The sequence below is a fragment of the Saccostrea echinata genome, unplaced genomic scaffold (genome assembly GCF_033153115.1).
Source record: "Saccostrea echinata isolate AGI-Se365-2 ecotype Australia unplaced genomic scaffold, CSIRO_AGI_Sech_v1 ptg000029l, whole genome shotgun sequence".
Taxonomy (NCBI): domain Eukaryota; kingdom Metazoa; phylum Mollusca; class Bivalvia; order Ostreida; family Ostreidae; genus Saccostrea; species Saccostrea echinata.
In genome coordinates, this window is record NW_026889778.1 from 209,316 (window position 1) to 230,000 (window position 20,685).

The following is a 20,685-nucleotide window of genomic DNA, read 5'->3' on the forward strand; positions in this document are numbered from 1 at the left end:
TAAAGTGATTCCTAGTGTGAATGGGATAAGAAATCCACACTTTATTATCTTTGAGGAAATGATGTTTGATGTGTTTTAATATAACTAACAACAAAGTATTTTTACAACACATCTTTCTGTCTGTAGAAGTTGCTTCTCTTTGCTTTATTATAGACATGTCAACCATCCACTTCGTTTTCGATAAGCCCTGCTTTATCGTGGGTCGGGGTGTGCGCCTCATCCTTCCGTTCATCCTCATCTCCTGGTGTTGGCCTATCTTCTGTTCCACTTGAATGTGTCGACACATTCGATCCTAAAGCGATGTCACGAGGAGCTGCAGAAGCCACTGGTGATGAATTACTGATAGAGTCTGCTGTTGCAGAAGCCACTGCTGATGAATTACTGACAGAATCAGTTGTTGAAGTTCCTGGAGAGGATACGGTATTCCCTGGAGGATTAATGATATCACTGTACCTGGGAGGACTGGCCCCATCAGTTACTTTGAGGGTCTGGTGTCCCTCTTCTAGTGTCTGGGAATATCTAGGGGGAGGATTTATATCATATCTTGTATCTGGTAGTCGTACCACTGACACTGCAAGAAGACAGCAATCATCAAAAAATTAATTTTATATCATCATGTGAAAGAAAAAAATTACGCCTTGAATTATAATTAAATCTCAATGTAGCATATCAGAAACTGTGATTACTCACATTTTATTCTTTTATATAATATTTCACGTCTGTTAAAAATTTTGCATCTGTTTTGAAACGTAAGATGTTCTTTTTCTATCGATCTTTTTCGTACTTCTGTTTGTTAAAAATTTGTTTGTTTGATTTAAGGATAGTAATATAGCATTTCATGAATTTTTTAGAGATGTAAATCCTAAATTCCCTAATATTCGTAAGGCATTTGTTTAATGTTATTCTAAATATGTTTGCAAATAATTTTGATTTTAATCGTCAGCCTCAATAATTTAGAATATTCGCTTGAGATTACTTTGCAAATTAAATTTTTCAGCGTTATATTTACAATTATATTGAGAAAAAGTACGTGGATTAATTTCATGATGACATCATATTTTATGATTTTTGTTATTATATGGACACTTAATACATATATTTCTAATGTCTTATGTAATTATTTTGCAGGAACATTTATCTATTTTATTTTATTTATAGTGTATAATCAGGAATTTTACAAGAGGTATAGGTTTCATAACCTGTGCGAATATGTTAACGGTTTTCTCTTTTCTGAGTTCCCTAATCTGTTTGTCAATAGAAAAAAAAATAATGAACAACAGTTGGAATAATATGATAACTTAGAAGCGACTCGATGAGCCTTTTCTACCTTTGTAGTACAAAAATTCTTCAACCTATCTGATCATTATAGTTGCTCTAAATCTCACAAGCCAATATTACGTAGCACTACGTGAGTCATATACAGTTTTTACAAACATGTTAGAGAACCAGAAAAGAATCATGTGAGTTGTGAAATATTAAGCACTAATGTTAACATCCCAATTTTACACCCTTCGTTGCGTTTATTATACAACCAAGTTCTGAGAAGACGATATACCTCTGTTATGTTTACTATATAATTAGGGTCTGAGAAGACGATATACTTCTGTTGTGTTTGCTATATAATTAAGGTCTGAGAAGACGATATACCTCTGTTGTGTTTGCTATATAATTAAGGTTTGAGAAGACGATATACCTCTCTTGTGTTTGCTATATAATTAAGGTCTGAGAAGACGATATACCTATGTTGTGTTTACTATATAATTAAGGTCTGAGAAGACGATTTACCTCTGTTGTGTTTGCTATATAATTAAGGTCTGAGAAGACGATATACCTCTGTTGTGTTTACTATATAATTAGGGTCTGAGAAGACGATATACCTCTGTTGTGTTTGCTATGTAATTAAGGTCTAAGAAGACGATATACCTATGTTGTGTGTACTATATAATTAAGGTCTGAAAAGACGATTTACCTCTGTTGTGTTTGCTATATAATTAAGGTCTGAGAAGACGATATACCTATGTTGTGTTTACTATATAATTAAGGTCTGAGAAGACGATATACCTCTGTTGTGTTTGCTATATAATTAAGGTCTGAGAAGACGATATACCTCTGTTGTGTTTGCTTTATGATTAAGGTCTGAGAAGACGATATACCTATGTTGTGTTTGTTATATAATTAAGGTCTGAAAAGACGATTTACCTCTGTTGTGTTTGCTTTATAATTAAGGTCAGAGAGAGGACGATTTACCTCTGTTGTGTTTGCTATATAATTAAGGTCTGAGAAGACAATTTACTTCTGTTGTGTTTGCTATATAATTAAGGTCTGAGAAGACAATTTACCTCTGTTGTGTTTACTATATAATTAAGGTCTGAGAAGACGATTTACCTCTGTTTGTTTGCTATATAATTAAGATCTGAGAAGACGATATACCTCTGTTGTGTTTACTATATAATTAAGGTCTGAGAAGACGATTTACCTCTGTTGTGTTTGCTATATAATTAAGGTCTGAGAAGACGATATACCTCTGTTGTGTTTACTATACAATTAAGACTTGAGAAGACGATATACCTATGTTGTGTTTGCTATATAATTAGGGTCAGAGAGAGGACCATTTACCTCTGTTGTGTTTGCTATATAATTAAGGTCTAAGAAGACGATTTACCACTGTGTTTACTATATAATTAGGGACAAAGAGGACTTTATACCTGTATTTCCTACAGTGTTCTCTGTCTCCTGAGTTTTCTTCTTACATTTGATGTAACAAAAGAAACACAGTAGAACTAAAACGATAGATCCGAAAAAGAGACCAACAAAAATCCACATCAGACGGGAATTGCTTCTAAAAAAAAGCAAGCATAAAAATCAAATTAAACAAAAATTTACATCAGGCTGAAAGTACTTCTGAAAAAAATCAAGCACATGGGTCACGTTAAGCAAAAATCTACACCTGGCATGGGTTACTTCTTTAAAAAACATATTAAACAAAGCATAAAGATTAAAATAAACAAAAATCCACAGTAGATGAAAGTCAATTATGAAAAAACAAGCAAAGAGGTCAAGGTAAACAAAAATCCACAACAGACGGGAATTACTTCTGAAAAATAAAGAATACAGGTCAAATCAAACACAAATTTTACATCAGACGTGAGTTAGTTCTGAAAAACAAAAGAAAACGGTCATATTAAACGAATCGCCATATAAAACTGGCGTTATTTCTGAAAACGAAGCATAAATGTAAACCAAACAAAAATTAACATCAGACTCTGATTGGTTGAAAGTAAAGGTAAAATTTAACAAATAATTTGGATTTTACTATGATCTCATACTTATTTACTATTAGTTCGACGCATATAACAAAAGCATAGAGCATATTGGAAGCACCAAGATTTCTGTTCAGTTTTCATTTGTATATCAGCGTATATATAATGAATTATTAGAACAGGGTAATGAACAATGATATTTTTCAAAAATCTTATAAACAATACAAATATGTGAAAAATGTATAAGGCAGGGACCCCTGGAAAAACCATTGTTGGCATCAGGCGCCTAGTAAGAATGAGGATCTCCTGTCGACCAATCACACCCGCAAAGGCATTGGCAGACAAACATGAATACCAAAAGTACGCTATCTCTCTCTTCCATGATGACAATAAATTATCAAAGGCCGAGGTTTTTAACCGTACGGTAAGGGGAACTGCTTAGTTTTATATGCATGCTACCCCGAGTCAGTTGCTTATAGTTCGTGCAGGCCACTAAATCTTATACACAAACAGTATACCCAGATTGTCCGTGAGAATTACCTGTGTTTTCATACCTAAGTTTAAAATTTGTAATCCTGATCTAGCTTATTGAGAGAAAATATCATTATTATAACTGCAATTTGTCGTATTCTTTAATTTTAAGTTCTTCATTTAATCATAATATAGACATCTATAAATATATTACATCAATCTTTGTATATAAATGAGTTTTGAACAGGAAGTATAATGTGGAAAAAAAATCATTTTACGTTTATTTCAATTTATATAGAAAAATAGAATGAAAAACGATTTAATCAAAAATATTATTGTTTTTTTTTTCTAATATCGATCGCAGTCAATCCCTATTTGTATGACAAGTCGTGTGGCGCTTTTGCAGTAATTGAGAATATGGCCTAAACAATTGCTGAAAAATATACAGTGTCTGTGTAGAAAAAAAACACACAATTACTGATCTAGACATTCACCTTATTTCTTTTAATTCATTTTTTTCCCTTGGGATCTTAATCCCGAACATTATACGTAGATTATTTTAAAGAGATTATATATATACTAGTATACATTTACCATAATTTTTGTGTCGCCATGTCTAGAAAATTTTTCAATGGAATGAAAATAAAATTTCACTGACGTGTGTGCTAATATTTTAAGAAGATTGAAAAACGTAATAATGTAAAGTTTTGTAATGCAATTAAAAAATTTGCAGGACTTTTCCGATAATAGTCACTGCTTTTTATTTAGCATAAAATTATGTACTGCATCCAAAGGTTTTAATCATGATATATTCAAAAATATTTCCCATGCATAGATTGTTATGATTAATTTTATTGTATGACAAACAATTCAATATACTAACACTTATTTATGAATAAATACCATGAATACTGTTATATGTTGATATATATAGGGATGGGATAAGATCTAAAATATGAAATAACTAGGGTGGGATATTAAAAACAAAAAACATTGCTGACACTTACAAAAAATTTGTGCATGCGTAATGAATTGTGCATGGGTATTTGAAAGGCTATAAAGACCGTGGGCTGGTTATATTTCACAGATATTCTGTGTATCTGATTTTATTGTACGATTGTACGAAGATTGATCATCTCTTAAGATATCTGAGTTTCCCTCTTATACACAGTTAAAACCTCATCAGTAGCAAGGATTGACTCATTGAACATAAAAATGTTCGGAAAGTGTGGAATGAACTTTCTTATCATTTGTAGTTACTGATTATACCGACTTCTGTAGGAAATACAGGGATCCGTCTTGCCCTTACTACAATTTGTATTTATTGATACTGACGTCTTTGTGAAATACGAGTAACCGTCCTGCCTATTTTTATAATGTGTACTTATTGATACTGACGTCTTTGTGAAATACCAGTAACCGTCTTGCCTATTTTTATAATGTATACTTATTGATACTGACGTCTTTGTGAAATACGAGTAACCGTCCTGCCTATTTTTATAATGTGTACTTATTGATACTGACGTCTTTGTGAAATACCAGTAACCGTCTTGCCTATTTTTATAATGTGTACTTATTGATACTGACGTCTTTGTGAAATACGAGTAACCGTCCTGCCTATTTTTATAATGTGTACTTATTGATACTGACGTCTTTGTGAAATACCAGTAACCGTCTTGCCTATTTTTATAATGTGTACTTATTGATACTGACGTCTTTGTGAAATACCAGTAACCGTCCTGCCTATTTTTATAATGTGTACTTATTGATACTGACGTCTTTGTGAAATACCAGTAACCGTCCTGCCTATTTTTATAATGTGTACTTATTGATACTGACGTCTTTGTGAAATACGAGTAACCGTCCTGCCTATTTTTATAATGTGTACTCATTGATACTGACGTCTTTGTGAAATACCAGTAACCGTCCTGCCTATTCTTATAATGTGTACTTATTGATGATATTGACTTTTTGGGGGAATAAAGGTAACCGTCTTGCCCATTATTGTACAGTGCTGAGAGTGGTACAGTACCGATACTGAATTTTTTTAATCCTTTGCTTGCTGATATGAATGCTTCCTTTGCTTGCTGATTTAATGCTAGTTATCCTTATCCTGATCTGATCCTTATCCTGATGCTACCTTTGCTGTTTCAAAACTAGGTTAAAGCTACCGGTAGTAGCATCATGCTAGCGGAAGTAGATAATTGAATATATGTCATTTAAATGTTGTCCATAATAATTGTATCATTATATTTTTTTATATATATAAATAGTTTATATTAAACTAGAAACTCATTGCGAGCAATGAGAGGTCTTCCGTCCGATTCTGAAAATAAAAACGAAAATTCAAGCTGAAAAAGAGATAAAAGAAATTCAGACACTCTGGAAATTTAACCCTGGTCGTCAGCGTGAAAATCCAACTTGCTAACGTTAACCATTCATTTTTTACATCACTTCCGGTCACGGCCGGAAGTACCAGAAGTAACGCCGATACAAGATTTTCTCACGATTCATATAACTGATGACTGACCATCAGTCTTGAAAGTTTTAGACTTCAGTCGTTTACTGTTGCCGAGCAATATTGTGAGATCAAATTCTAATTTTGAGGACAGGTAAACACGAGACCGGAAGTGAATTTTATAAAAATCTTTGACTTTTCTCTAGACATTTGCAATATATACAACATACATAAAGTCATTTCAAGTACTTTATCGATGAGCAATATTTATGAGAAAGTTAAATATCAAAGTAAAGCAGTTTATCTCCTAAAACCGGAAGTTGACGTTTTTGTTTCCGGTGGAATCTAACATATTTCAAAACAGCGAAAGAGATGCAATAAAGTGACCAAGCATTAATTTAAAAAAGAAAAGTTAATTTTTTTAGATTTCTTTGATCACTTACTGTGACAAGCGGAAGTGACGACTGACGCGTTTAACCCAAATGGTTTTGCCTACTCCCCAAGGTCTATTACTCATAAAAGTTTGGTGTTTTAATCTTTTACCTGGTTTTGAGATCTCGCTCAGACTTCACATTTTGAGGACAGGAAAACATGCGACCGGAAGTGAATTTTTGAAAGACATTTACGATTACTCTAGACATTTGCAGTCTGCATAACATATTTAAAATTCATTTCAAATACTTTTTCTCGAAAAAATATTGATGGAAAAGTAAAATACTCAAATTATGTAGTTTTTCTCTTATAACCGGAAGTTGTCGCTTTTGTTTCCGGTGAGACCAACATCTTTCGAATCTCCGAAAAAGTTGCAATAAAGTGATGCAATTTTTAATTAAAAAAAGAAAAGTTAAAATTTTCGATTTCTTTGATCACTTCCTGTGACGACTGGAAGTGACGGCTGACGCTCTGAACCCAAATGGTTTTGCCTACATCTTAAGGTCTGTTGCTCATATAAGTTTGGTGTCTTAATCTCTCACCATCTCCGAGATCTTGCTCAGACAACTTCTCATTTTGAGGACAGGAAAACACGCGACCGAAAGTGAATTTTACAAAGATATTTGATGTTACTCTAGATATCTGCAGTTTGAATAACATATTTAAAATTCATTTCAAAAACTTTATCTACAAAAGATATTAATGGGAAAGAAAAATTCTAAAATTGTGTAGTTTTTCTCTTATAACCGGAAGTTAACGTTTTTGTTTCCGGTGGGACAAACATATTTCGAAACTACAAAAGAGATGCAATAATGTGATGTAAGTATTGATTTAAAAAAAGAAAGTTGAAATTTTATGATTTCTTTGATCACTTCCGTAAACGACCGGAAGTGCCGACGACGAACGAAAATGTGATTTCACAAATTCAAAAGTCACGTTCTATGCTCTCCAATAAGTCTCCAGTTCATATCTTTAGTCATTCTTGAGAACATTCGCGGACAAAATTTCATTTTAAAATCAGGAAATTGCCCGTAACTTGGAACCAAAATGGAATTTTCCAAATTTTCCTTGTGATGAAACAAGTTCATACAATGACTAATTTTTCCTGAAAGTTTCACGAAAAACCACTGAATAGTATTCGAGAAAACGCCTGCACAAAATTTGGTCAAAAAAATAATAATAATAACTAGATGCGTTTCTTGTTGCTAGGGCAACAAGTGGTCTTCCGACCGAACTTTTCTCCAAAACGCTATGCTATCTCACTTCATTTAATACTTTATTGAAGGTATTTTTCGTTTACGTTTATGTAACACAGTCTTTCAACATAGATCATAATTAGCAAAGGATTTCTGCAGAATCTCTGTAAACAAAGCTTTAAAAAATAAGCAAAAACTATCATACATGTCTTCACGGAGAAAAAATATTATTTTCAACTGAAAAAAGAGAGAAACAGTCTCCCGTCCAAGCATGATTCGAACGCGCAACATACGAGAAAGTTTGGATCGGTCATATCTTTGCAATAAATGCATCAATCAAAATGATGAAAACATACATAGAACTCTTAAAAGACTCTCTATTAACCCTGTAAATTTCAAAGAAAAATATTGAAAAACAAAAAAGTTGCAAATTTAACATTTTTGAATTCACTTGCGTTCGCGACCGGAAGTACGAACGACGAAAAATAAAGGTCGATCACCATATCTCCATTTAATGTTCTATCACGTCAGTGAGTTTCAATTTCATATCTTTAGCCGTTCTCGAGAAAATTAACGGACAAAATTCCATTTAAAAAAAACAAATTTCCCCAAAAATCGCGAACGGAGGTGATTTTTCAAAAAATGAAAAACACGTCTGGAGATATTCTCACGATGCATCTTCCCTGAAATAATCTTTGAAATCCGTCCACTCACAGCTGAGATATCGGCCGTACTATGAAAAAAGAATAATAATAATAACTAGAAACTCATTGCGAACAATGAGAGGTCTTCCGTCCGATTTTGAAAATAAAAACGTAAATTCAAGCTGAAAAGGTGATAAAAGAAATTCAGACACTCTGGAGATTTAACCCTTGTCGCCAGCGTGAAAATCCAATGTGCTAACCATTAACCATTCACTTTTTTGCATCACTTCCTGTCACGACCGGAAGTAACGGCGATACAAGATTTCCTCGCGATTCAAATAAACTGATGACTGACTATCAGTCCTGAAAGTTCTAGACTTCAGTCGTTTACTGTTGCTGAGTAATATTGTGAGAACAAATTCTAATTTTGAGGACAGGTAAACAAACTACCGGAAGTGAATTTTATAAAAAAAAAAAAAATCTCTGACGTTTCTCTAGACATTTGCAGTATCTACAAAATGCATAAAAACATTTCAAGTTCTTTATCGATAAGCAATATTTATGAGAAAGTTAAATATCGAAATAATGTAGTTTATCTCCTAAAACCGGAAGTTGACGTTTTTGTTTCCGGTAGAATCTAGCATATTTCAAAACAGCGAAAGAGATGCAATGAAGTGATGCAAATTTTAATTTAAAAAAGAAAAGATAAAATTTTTGATTTCTTTGATCACTTCCTGTGACGACCGGAAGTTACGACTGAAGCGTTTGCCCAAAATGGTTTTGCCTACTCCTCAAGGTCTGTCACTTGTAAAAATTTGGTGTTTTAATCTTTTACTTGTTTTTGAGATCTCACTCAGACAATTTTTCATTTTGAGGACAGAAAAACACGCAACCGGAAGTTAATTTTTGAAAGATATTTGAGGTTACTCTAGACCTTTGCAGTCTGAATAACATATTTAAAATTCATTTCTCTTATAACCGGAAGTTGTCGTTTTTGTTTCCGATGGCACCAACATCTTTCGAATCTGCGAAAAAGATGCAATAAACTAATGCAATTTTTAATTAAAAAAAGAAAAGTTGAAATTTTCGATTTCTTTGATCACTTCCTGTGACGACCGGAAGTGACGGCTGACGCTCTGAACCCAATTGGTTTTGGCTTCATCTTAAGGTCTGTTGCTCATATAAGTCTGACGTCTTAATCTCTTACCGTTTCCGAGATCTTGCTAAGACAACTTCTCATTTTGAGGACAGAAAAACACGCGACCGGAAGTGACTTTTACAAAGATATTTGAAGATACTCTAGACATTTGCTGTTTGAATAACATATTTAAAATTCATTCCAAATACTTTATCTACAAAAGATGTTAATGGGAAAGAAAACTACTCAAATTATGTAGTTTTTCTCTTATAACCGGAAGTTGACGTTTTTGTTTCCGGTGGGACCAACATATTTCGAAACTACAAAAGAGATGCAATAATGTGATGTAAGTATTGATTTAAAAAAGGAAAGTTGAAATTTAACGATTTCTTTGATCACTTCCGTAAGCGACCGGAAGTACTGACGACGAACGAAAAGGCAATTTTGCAAATCTAGAAGTCGTATCCTATCATCTCTAACAAGTCTCCAGTTCATATCTTTAGCCGTTTCTTAGATCCTTCGAGGACAAAATTTCATTTTAAAATCAGGAAATTGTCCATAACTTGGCATTGGAACCGAATTTACCAAAAAACGGAATTTTATATAAAATTCATATAAAGACCTTTTATCCGTGAAAATTTCAAAGAAATTCATTGAATAGTTTTCGAGAAACCGCGTGCACAAAATTTTGTCTAAAAAAAAAGAATAATAATAATAAGAAACAATAGAATCACTATAAGGTCTTCCGTGAAGACGGAAGACCTTAATAATAATAATAGAAAACAGACGGAAAACAATAAGGTCTTCCGAAGGAAGTCGGAAGACCTTAATAATAATTTAAAACAGACGGAAAACAATAAGGTCTTCCGAAGGAAGTCGGAAGACCTTAATAATAACGAGTAAACTAATTGTTCAGAGAACAATTAGAGGCCTTTCCACCTTTTTAAGTGTTTTCGTGTCATTTGGGCAAAAAAAAAAAAAATGCAAAAAATGCCCCCCCCCCCCCCCAAATGCTCCTCCAGCTGGGATCGAACTCAAAACCCTTGATTTGAAAGGCAGGTGCGCTAACCACTGCGCTACACATTCCGATAAAATTGGTAAGTTAATTGTTTAAGACTAAAGAATAAATACAAGCGTATTTTTAGAATCGGTAGGGGAAGAAAGAAGTTCCGTAAAAGGAAATAGTTCCTGAACTTGCAAGCAGTATATAAAATAACAAGGGACGGGCTGCGTGAGAAAACGTTAACACTGTTCCCTAATGAAAATGTATTAATGGACTGTAGCCCGATTCATCGATATTGTGAGCATTCTGATTTTTTTGAAAATAGCTTTGTTGTAAGCTTAAAAGATCGGGTTCGGATTTTAACATTTCTGACTGAATATCCTGAAATAAATATGAAACATTTAAATAAGCATTCCTTTGGGTTAAATTAAATATGTGTAGCACAAATTAAACTCCCAACATGCATTTTTAGAAGGGAAACACGACAATGAAAACGAGAATTGTTTTTAATATACCGAAAATCGCTATTTCTGGAAACTGATTAATTCTAAATAAAAATCAAATAAATTCCAAATGTAAAAGAAAGAGAGAATGCTTGGTATTAAAATGTCGTATCATATCAGGAAAATCGAATGCTACTAGCGACATCTGAAGAAATAGTTGATAAAAGGTTTAGATCATTTCTTCGTCCACCTGCACTTTAATTTCAAACACAACAGAACTTGTAGTTTTTGCCGTGAAACTTCATGACTTCTATAAACTTATAAGACTCACCGTAAAACTCTCAAGAAAGTTTCTCTGAGGTCTATACTACATTTGTATCAAATATGGTGTCGATCCGAGGTCTGGTTTGAATTTTACAGAAATATTCTACGTTGTTGTTGATGTGATTTTTTTTTTAAGAAGGGGGAGGAGGGGGAATGAATTGTTTATTTTATGCCTCTTTTAAACTAAGAATTGTAACTACTTTCACATCCTTAAGCCTGATTGTGACCTTTGGGTCAAGGTGAAAGGTCAAGGTCATTTAAAAAAAAAAACACCCAACTCCCCCCCCCCCCCAAAAAAAAAAACAACAACAAGGAAATCTTTACTTTCTATGTTTTTCTCCTAATACTGGAGCTGGATGCATGTCCTTACTTTTCATTTGACCCAATGTCAAGGTCAAAGTTCAAGGTCAAAGTTCAAGGTCATTTGGTGAATTGCCATATTTTACACATATATAAGGAATTTCTTATGTTTTAAAATGACCTTGACCTTTGACCTTGACCTATATTTCAAGGTCAAAGTCAAATATGCCAATGCAGTTGGTCCCATGTCTCTAGGATACACCGTTTTAAAAAAAAGTTCATTAAATGTAAGTAGCGTAAACTTTCAGGGGCAGTAACTTATACAAGGGACCAAAGAATGCTTTTGCAATGATAGAATGAAGAGAGTACTAAATAAGTCGAAGATGATGAAGGCTTGGAATCTCTACGGTTTACGGTTTCGGAGGAGTAGCGATAACAAGGTTTTATTGCAAAAGGGGTGACAACTTTTGAATGGGTCAAGCTTTGGGGACAAGAATTAAACCCTTAAAATAGTTTTAGAAGGACGTATTATAGATGCAAAGATATTCAGTATATGTCGAAAGGTTTTCTACAGAATCTCTGCCAAAAAAGCTTTTAAAAATCAGCAAAAACTACCATACATGTTTTCAAAGAGAGAGAGAAGTCATTAGCAACTGAAAAAAGAGAAAAACAAAGAAAAAAAGAATAACTGCCTCCAGCACGATTCGAACCCCAGACAGAGGGACAAAGTTTGGATCGGTCATATCTTTGCAATAAATACATGCATCAAAATATTGACTACATATTTAGAATTTTTGTAAGACACTCTATAAACCCTGTAAATCCTAAAGAAAAATATTGAAAAACAAAAAAGTTGCAAATTTAACATTTTTGAATTCACTTCCGTTCGCGACCGGAAGTACGAACGACGAAAAATAAAGGTCGATCACCGTATCTCCATTTGATGTTCTATCAGGTCAGTGAGTTTCAATTTCATATCTTTAGCAGTTCTCGAGAAAATTAACGGACAAAATTCCATTTAAAAAATACAATTTTCCCCAAAAATCGCGAAGGGAAGTGAATTTCAAAAATGTGAGGGACACCCCTGGAGATATATTAATGATGCATCGTCCCTGCAAAAATCTTTCAAATTAAACCACGCATAGCTGAGATATGGCGTGTACTATGAAAAAAAGAATAATAATAATAATAATAATAATAATAGAAAACAGACGGAAAACAATAAGGTCTTCCGAAGGAAGTCGGAAGACCTTAATAACTAGATACTTATTGCCAAGGCAATAACAGGTCTTCCGTTTTCTTGACTTCTTTGAAAAAAAAAATAATCTTCTCAATAAGATTACTCTAAATAATTAACAAAAGTTATCACAAGGCTTCCAAAGATATGTAAATACAGATAAAAACAAACGGAATTACTTTTCTGTTTTCTTTATGTACTTCGTCATGAACGAAAGTGCTCCAAACGAATAAAATGTTCATTCTACACCTAAATTATTCACAACTGATCATCCCTAAAAGTTTCCATGAAAAACTACTCATGTTTGAGACAACTTCTTGTTTTTCGGTTGGCACTTCCGATGAAAATAATTTGCATGGTCATGATCTATCTAACATCTGCATTAGCCAAACATTTCTGTAAAAAGAAAAAAACTTTAAAAATTCACTTTTTTGCATCGCTTCCTTCACGACCGGAAATGACGGCAACGTGCAATTTTTACATGATGTAGATAAACTGGTGACTAACTATCAGTTCTGAAAGTTTTATACTTCAGTTATGTACTGTTTTTGAGCAATTAGGTGAACAAAATCTCAATTTGAGGACAGAAAAACACGTGACCGGAAGTGCATTTTGCTAAGATGGTTGACTTCACACTAGACAATTGCAGTCTCAATAACATATGTAAAAATCATTTCAAAAACTTTATCAATAAGTGATATTATTGGGAAAGTTAAAAATACCAATTACATAGTTTCTCTCTTATAACCGGAAGTTGTCGTCTTTGTTTCCAGTGAGACCAACACATATAGAAACTGAGAAAGAGACTCAATTATATGATGAAAGTTTTATTTCAAAAGAGAAAAGTTTAAATTTTTGATTTCTTTGATCACTTCCTGTAACAACCGGAAGTGACGGCTGACGCTATTAACCCAAAGGGTTTTGCCTACTCATTAAGTTCTATTACTCATATAAGTTTGATGCCTTAATCTCTTACCGTTTCTGAGATTTCACTTTGACAAGTTCTTATTTTGCGGACAGTAAAACACGCTACCGGACGTGAATTTTACCAAGATATTTGACGTTACTTTAGACATTTGCAGTCTAAATAACATATCTAAAAATCATTTCAAAAACTTCATCTATAAGCGATATTTACGGGAAAGTAAAATACTCAAATTATGTAGTTTTTCGCTTATAACCGGAAGTTGACGTTTCTGTTTCCGGTGGGACCAACATATTTCGAAACTGCGAAACAGATGCAATAATGTGATGCAAGTTCTAATTAAAATAAGAAAAGATGAAATTTTCGATTTTTTTGATCTCTTCCTGTGACAAACGGAAGTGACGGCTGACAGATTTAAACATATTCTGCAAACTTACTTGTCATGATCTATAATCCCTGAAAGTTTGAGGTCTTAATCTTTTACTGTTTCTGAGATCTCGTCCGGACATGATCTCTTTTAAAAAAACGGAAATCGGACATATCTAACGACCGGAAGTGAATTTTGCAAAATCCTTAAAAATGTTTTTATTTTTTTTTTTATTTGTCATAATCCCTGAAAGTTTCAAGAAAATCCATCGAGCCATCTCTGAGAAATCGCTTGGACAAAAAATGGGAAAAAAATAATAATAATAACTAGATACTTATTGCCTAGGCAATAACAGGTCTTCCGTTTTCTTGACTTCTTTGGAAAAAAAAACAATCTTGTCAAAAAGACTACTCTAAATAATTAATAAAAGTTATCTCAAGGCTTCCAAAGATATGTAAATACAGATAAAAACAAACGGAATTACTTTTCTGTTTTCTTTATGTACTTCGTCATGAACGAAAGTGCTCCAAATGAATAAAATGTTCATTCTACACCTAAATTATTCACAACTGATCATCCCTAAATGTTTCCATGAAAAACTACTCATGTTTGAGACAACTTCCGGTTTTTCGGTTGGCATTTCCGATGAAAATAATTTGCATGGTCATGGTCTTTCTTACATCTGCATTAGCCAAACATTTCTGTAAAAAGTAAAAAACTTTAAAAATTCACTTTTTTGCATCGCTTCCTGTCACGACCGGAAGTGACGGCAACGTACGATTTTTACATGATGTAAATAAACTGGTGACTGACTATCAGTTCTGAAAGTTTTAGACTTCAGTCATATACTGTTTTTGAGCAACCAGGTGAACAAAGTTTCAATTTGAGGACAGAAAAACACGCGACCGGAAGTGCATTTTGCTAAGATGGTTGACTTCACACTAGACAACTGCATTCTCAATAACATACGTAAAAATCATTGCAAAAACTTTATCAATAAGCGATATTTTTGAGAAAGTTAAAAATCCCGATTACAAAGTTTCTCTCTTATAACCGGAAGTTATCGTCTTTTGTTTCCAGTGAGACCAACACATACAGAAACGGTGAAAGAGATTAAATTAAATGATGCAAATTTTATTTCAAAAGAGAAAAGTTGAAATTTTTAATTTCTTTGATCACTTCCTGTAACGACCGGAAGTGACGGCTGACGCTATTAACCCAAAGGGTTAAGCTTACTCCTTAAGTTCTATTACTCTTATAAGTATAGTGTCTTATTCTCTTACCGTTTCTGAGATCTCACTTTGACATGTTCTTATTTTGCGGACAGTAAAGCACGCGACCAGAAGTGAATTTTACCAAGATATTTGACGTTACTCTAGACATTTGCAGTCTAAATAACATATCTAAAAACCATTTCAAATACTTCAACCATAAGCGATATTTATGGGAAAGTAAAATACTAAAATTATGTACTTTTTCGCTTATAACCGGAAGTTGACGTTTTTGTTTTCAGTGGGACCAACATATTTCGAAACTGCAAAACAGATACAATAATGTGATGCAAGATTTAATTAAAATAAGCAAATTTGAAATTTTCGATTTCTTTGATCACTTCCTGTGACGACCGGAAGTAACAACTGACAGATCTAAACCAATTCTGCAAACCTACTTGTCATGATCTATCACTCGTGAAAGTTTGGTATTTTAAGCTTTTACCGTTTCTGAGATCTCGTCCGGACATGATCTCTTTTGAAAAAACGGAAATCGGACATATCTGACGACCGGAACTGAATTTTGCAAAATCCTTCAAAACGTTTTAAGTTTATTATATTTGTCATAAACTCTGAAAGTTTCAAGAAAATCCACCAAGCCATCTCTGAGAAATTGCTTGGACAAAAAACGGGAAAAAAATAATAATAACTAGAAACTCATTGCGAGCAATGAGAGGTCTTCCGTCCGATTCTGAAAAAAAAAGAAAATTCAAGCTGAAAAAGTGATATAAGAAATTCAGACACTGAAGATTTAACCCTGGTCATCAGCGAAAAAATCCAACGTGCTAACCATTCACCATTCATCTTTTTGCATCACTTCCTGTCACGATTGGAAATAACGGCGATACAAGATTATCTCACGATTCAAATAAACTGATAACTGACTATCAGTCCTGAAAGCTTTAGACTTCAGTCCTTCTTTGTTGCCGAGCAATATTGTGAGAACAAATTCTAATTTTGAGGACAGGTAAACACGCGACCGGAAGTGAATTTTATGAAAATCTCTGACTTTTCTCTAGACATTTGCAGTATCTACAACATACATAAAATTAATTCAAGTACTTTATCGATAAGTAATATTTATGAGAAAGTTAAATATCAAAATAACGTAGTTTATCTCCTAAAACCGGAAGTTGACATACTTGTTTCCGGTTGAATCATACATATTTCAAAATAGCGAAAGAGATGCAATAAAGTGATGCAAGTTTTAATTTAAAAAAGAAAAGTTAAATTTTTTGATTTCTTTGATCACTTCCTGTAGCAAGTGGAAGTGACGACTGACGCGTTTAACCCAAATGGTTTTGCCTACTCCTCAAGGTCTATTACTCATAAAAGTTTGGTGTTTTAATCTTTTACCTGTTTTTGAGATCTCGCGCAGAAATCTTCTCATTTTAAGGACAGGAAAACACGCAACCGGAAGTGAATTTTTGAAATATATTTACGGCTACTCTAGACATTTGCACTCTGAATGACATAATTAAGATTCATTTCAAAAACTAAATCTACAAAGAATATTTATGGGTAAGAAAAATACTCAAATTATGTAGTTTTTCTCTTATAACCGGAAGTTGTCGTTTTTGTTTCCGGTGGGATCAACATCTTTTAAATCTGCGAAAAAGATGCAATAAAGTGATGCAATTTTTAATTAAAAAAAGAAAAATTGAAATTTTCGATTTCTTTGATCACTTCCTGTGACGAACGGAAGTGACGGCTGACGCTCTGAACCCAAATAGTTTTGCCTACATCTTAAGGTCTGTTGCTCATATAAGTTTGGTGCCTTAATCTCTCACCGTTTCCGAGATCTTGCTCAGACAACTTCTCAATTTGAGGACAGAAAAACGCGCGACCGGAAGTGAATTTTACAAAGATATTTGACGTTACTCTAGATATTTCCAGTCTAAATAACATAATTAAAATTCATTTCAAATACTCTATCTACAAAGGATATTAATGGGAAAGAAAAATACTCAAATTATGTAGTTTTTCTCTTATAACCGGAAGTTGACGTTTTTGTTTCCGGTCGGACCAACATATTTCGAAACTACAAAAGAGATGCAATAATATGATATAAGTATTGATTTAAAAAAAGAAAGTTGAAATTTTACGATTTCTTTGATCACTTCCGTAAGCGACCGGAAGTGCCGACGACGAACGAAAAGGTGATTCTGTTCACCTATAAGTCATGCTCTATCGTCTCCAACAAGTCTCCAGTTCATATCTTTAGCCATTTTTGAGAAAAAGGGGCGACAAAATTTCATTTTAAAATCAGGAAATTGTCCATAACTTGGCACCGGAAGCCAATTTTCAAAATTCCTCCAAGATGTATCAAGTTCCTATAGATGCGCATTATTCCTGAAAATTTCATTGAAAACCACTGAATAGTTGCTGAGAAATCGCATGCACAAAATTTAGGGGAAAAAATAAGAATAATAATAATAATAACTAGAAACTTGTTGCCATGGCAACAAGAAGGTCTTCCGTCCCCTCTCTGTCATCAGACGTCATAGGAAAATTCATTCCTTACTTATAACACACCATGTATTACCTTTGTGCAATCCTTTAAAGTCCTTCGTATAAAAAATATATTAAAATTTAAAAATGTGAAAATATCCAAAATTCAAACAGCAATAAATACCAGACAACACTTTAAAGATAAAATCGTAAATTTAAGCTAAAGAAAAGTGATGAAAAATTTCAGACATTCTTGAGATTGAACCCGACTCGCCCGCGTGAGAGGCACGACGTTAATCACTATGCTATTGGGGACGCACGCTTTGAGAGGAAAAGTGGCTAATTTCTAGAATAAGGATTTATTAATTTTGAAATAAAGTATATATTTAGCATTCAGGTAAGATTCTCGAAATTCGCTTCAGATGGCGACTGGAAGCATCGACAACGCATTAAAAATTAACTAAACATTTACAAGTCATCGTCTAAGATCTCTGATATGTCTTACATTCACATCTTTAGCCGTTCTGAATGAGTTTGGAAGACAAAAATCCATTTTAAAATCAGGAAATTGTCCATAACTTGGAACAGGAAGTAAATTTTCCAAAATTTCTTTGTGATAAACAAAGTTATCATTGTCCATTATCTATGAAAATTTCACTGAAATCCACTTTTCGAGAAATTGCCTGCACAAATATGTGGGAATAAAAAGAGAGAAATCGCCTGCATGAAATTTGGGGGGGGGGGGGGGGGGGGGTGGTTAATACCTGGAATATGGATAAATTAAGTTTAAACCAAATTATATATTTAGATTTCAAATGAAAGTCTCTATTATCAATACTTATATCATTAAAAGAATTGGAAAAACAAAAAAGTTGGAAAAATTGACATTTGAAATTCGCTTCCGGTGGCGACCGGAAGTTAGACGATCCTAAGAAAAAAAAGACTTTGAAATCTACATCTCATGCTCTATCATCTTTGACATGTCTCCAGTTCATATCTTTAGCTATTCTGGAGGAGTTGTGAAAACAAAAATCCATTTTAAAATCCGGAAATTAGCCATAACATGGAACCGGAAGGGAATTTTCCAAATTTTCTTTCTGATCAACAAAGATCATCCCATTGCCCATTACCTCTGAAAGTTTCATTTAAATCCAATACTTTTTGAGAAATCGCCTGTACAATTTTTTTTTTTTTTTTTTTTTTGAAGGGGGGGGGAGGTAATAACTGGAATATGGATAGATTAATTTTAAACCAAATGATATATTTAGTTTTCAAATGAAAGTCTCTATTAACAATACTAATATCATAAAAGAATTGGAAAAACAAAAAAAGTTGAAAAAAATTGACTTTTGAAATTCGCTTCCGGTGGCGATCGGAAGTAATGACGACACCAAATAAAATAATGTTGAAGATCTTCTACGCATGCTCTATTGTCTTTGACATGTCTCCAGTTCATATCTTTAGCAGTTCTGGAGGACAACAATCCATTTTCAAATTAGGAAATTTGCCATTTCATGGAACCGGAAGGGAATTTTCCAAATTTTCTTTGTGATGAACAAAGTTCATATCATTGTCCATTATCTCTGAAAGATTCACTGAAATCCAATAAATACTGTTTGAGAAATCGCCTGCACAAGTTTGGGGGGAGCCGAATATAATAAATGAAATATGGATAAATTAATTTTAAACCAAATTATATATTTAGTTTTTAAATGAAAATCTCTAATATCCCTACTAATATCATTAAGAAAATTGGAAAAACAAAAAAGTTGGAAAAATTGACTTTTCAAATTCGCTTCCGGTGGCGACCGGAAGTAATGACGACACCAAAAAAAAAATAACGTTGCAGATCTACAACTCATGCTCTATCATCTTTGACATGTCTCCGGTTTATATCTTTAGCCGTTCATGAGGAGATGCGAAGACAAAAATCCATTTTAAAATCAGGAAATTGGCCATAACTTGGAACCGGAAGGGAATTTTCCAAATTGTCTTTGTGATGAACAAAGTTCATATCATTGTCCATTACTTCTGAAAGTTTCACTGAAATCCAGTGAATAGTGTTTGAGAAATCGCGTGCACAAATTTTTGGAAAAAAAAAAGAATAATAATAATAACTAGAGCAAAGCTCGTTGCTGGAGCAACAAGCAGGTCTTCCGTCCAATTCTGCGGAGAAAATGAAGAACAGAAATGCAAATGCAGAAATGTTAAAAAAAAAGAAAAGAAAAAAGAACACAGTTCCTTAGAGCATTCGACTTAAAATGATGTTAGACGTTTTCAGGGACTTTTATCATTCAATTACAAGGAGGTATTAGTAAAAGAACCCTTTGATAACTACTTCCGGTTTGACCGGAAGTGACCCTAATCGACAGAAAATTGGGTCAAAAGTCTTGGTTGAATTTAATCATTTGCTTTTATGTTGATATCTGCAGAAATACGTCATTTATAGTTACTTCCGGTTTTTAGCCAGAAGTTGACAAAAGAGATGATACTCGACAGGAAATACAATAAGACGTCCTCTGTGACATGCATAATTCAATTCAATACAGTGCTGCTATCCTATAAGTTGACAATCCTATCCTATCCTATCCTATCGTGAATCCTACATTCACAATCCTATCCTGTGATTTCAGTCTAATCCTATCCTATCCTATCCTATCCTGCGGCTCTCAGTTTTTTTAATATTAAAGAGTTAATTTGACAAAACGAAAAAAAAAAATTATAAAATGACCATCAAATAAAATTCAGTTATAGTTATGTAATTA

The 20,685-nt window shown here is 33.3% G+C and overlaps 2 protein-coding genes across 2 annotated transcripts in view; one reads left to right on the forward strand and one right to left on the reverse strand.

Annotated features, from left to right (window-relative positions):
• Positions 1-127: 127 nt before the first annotated feature.
• LOC133195437 (uncharacterized) overlaps positions 128-20,685 on the reverse strand; it is a 37,769-nt gene continuing 17,211 nt past the window's right edge. Inside the window, exons 3-4 of the mRNA XM_061331279.1 lie at positions 2,706-2,839; positions 128-571 (exon numbers count right to left, since the gene is read on the reverse strand). Of these exons, the coding sequence (XP_061187263.1) occupies positions 159-571; positions 2,706-2,839 (547 nt within the window). The 3' untranslated portion in view covers positions 128-158. The remainder of the gene's footprint in view (positions 572-2,705; positions 2,840-20,685) is intronic.
• LOC133195432 (uncharacterized) overlaps positions 192-20,685 on the forward strand; it is a 466,395-nt gene continuing 445,901 nt past the window's right edge. Inside the window, exon 1 of the mRNA XM_061331273.1 lies at positions 192-197. The gene's annotated coding sequence lies outside the window, so the exon portion shown is untranslated. The remainder of the gene's footprint in view (positions 198-20,685) is intronic.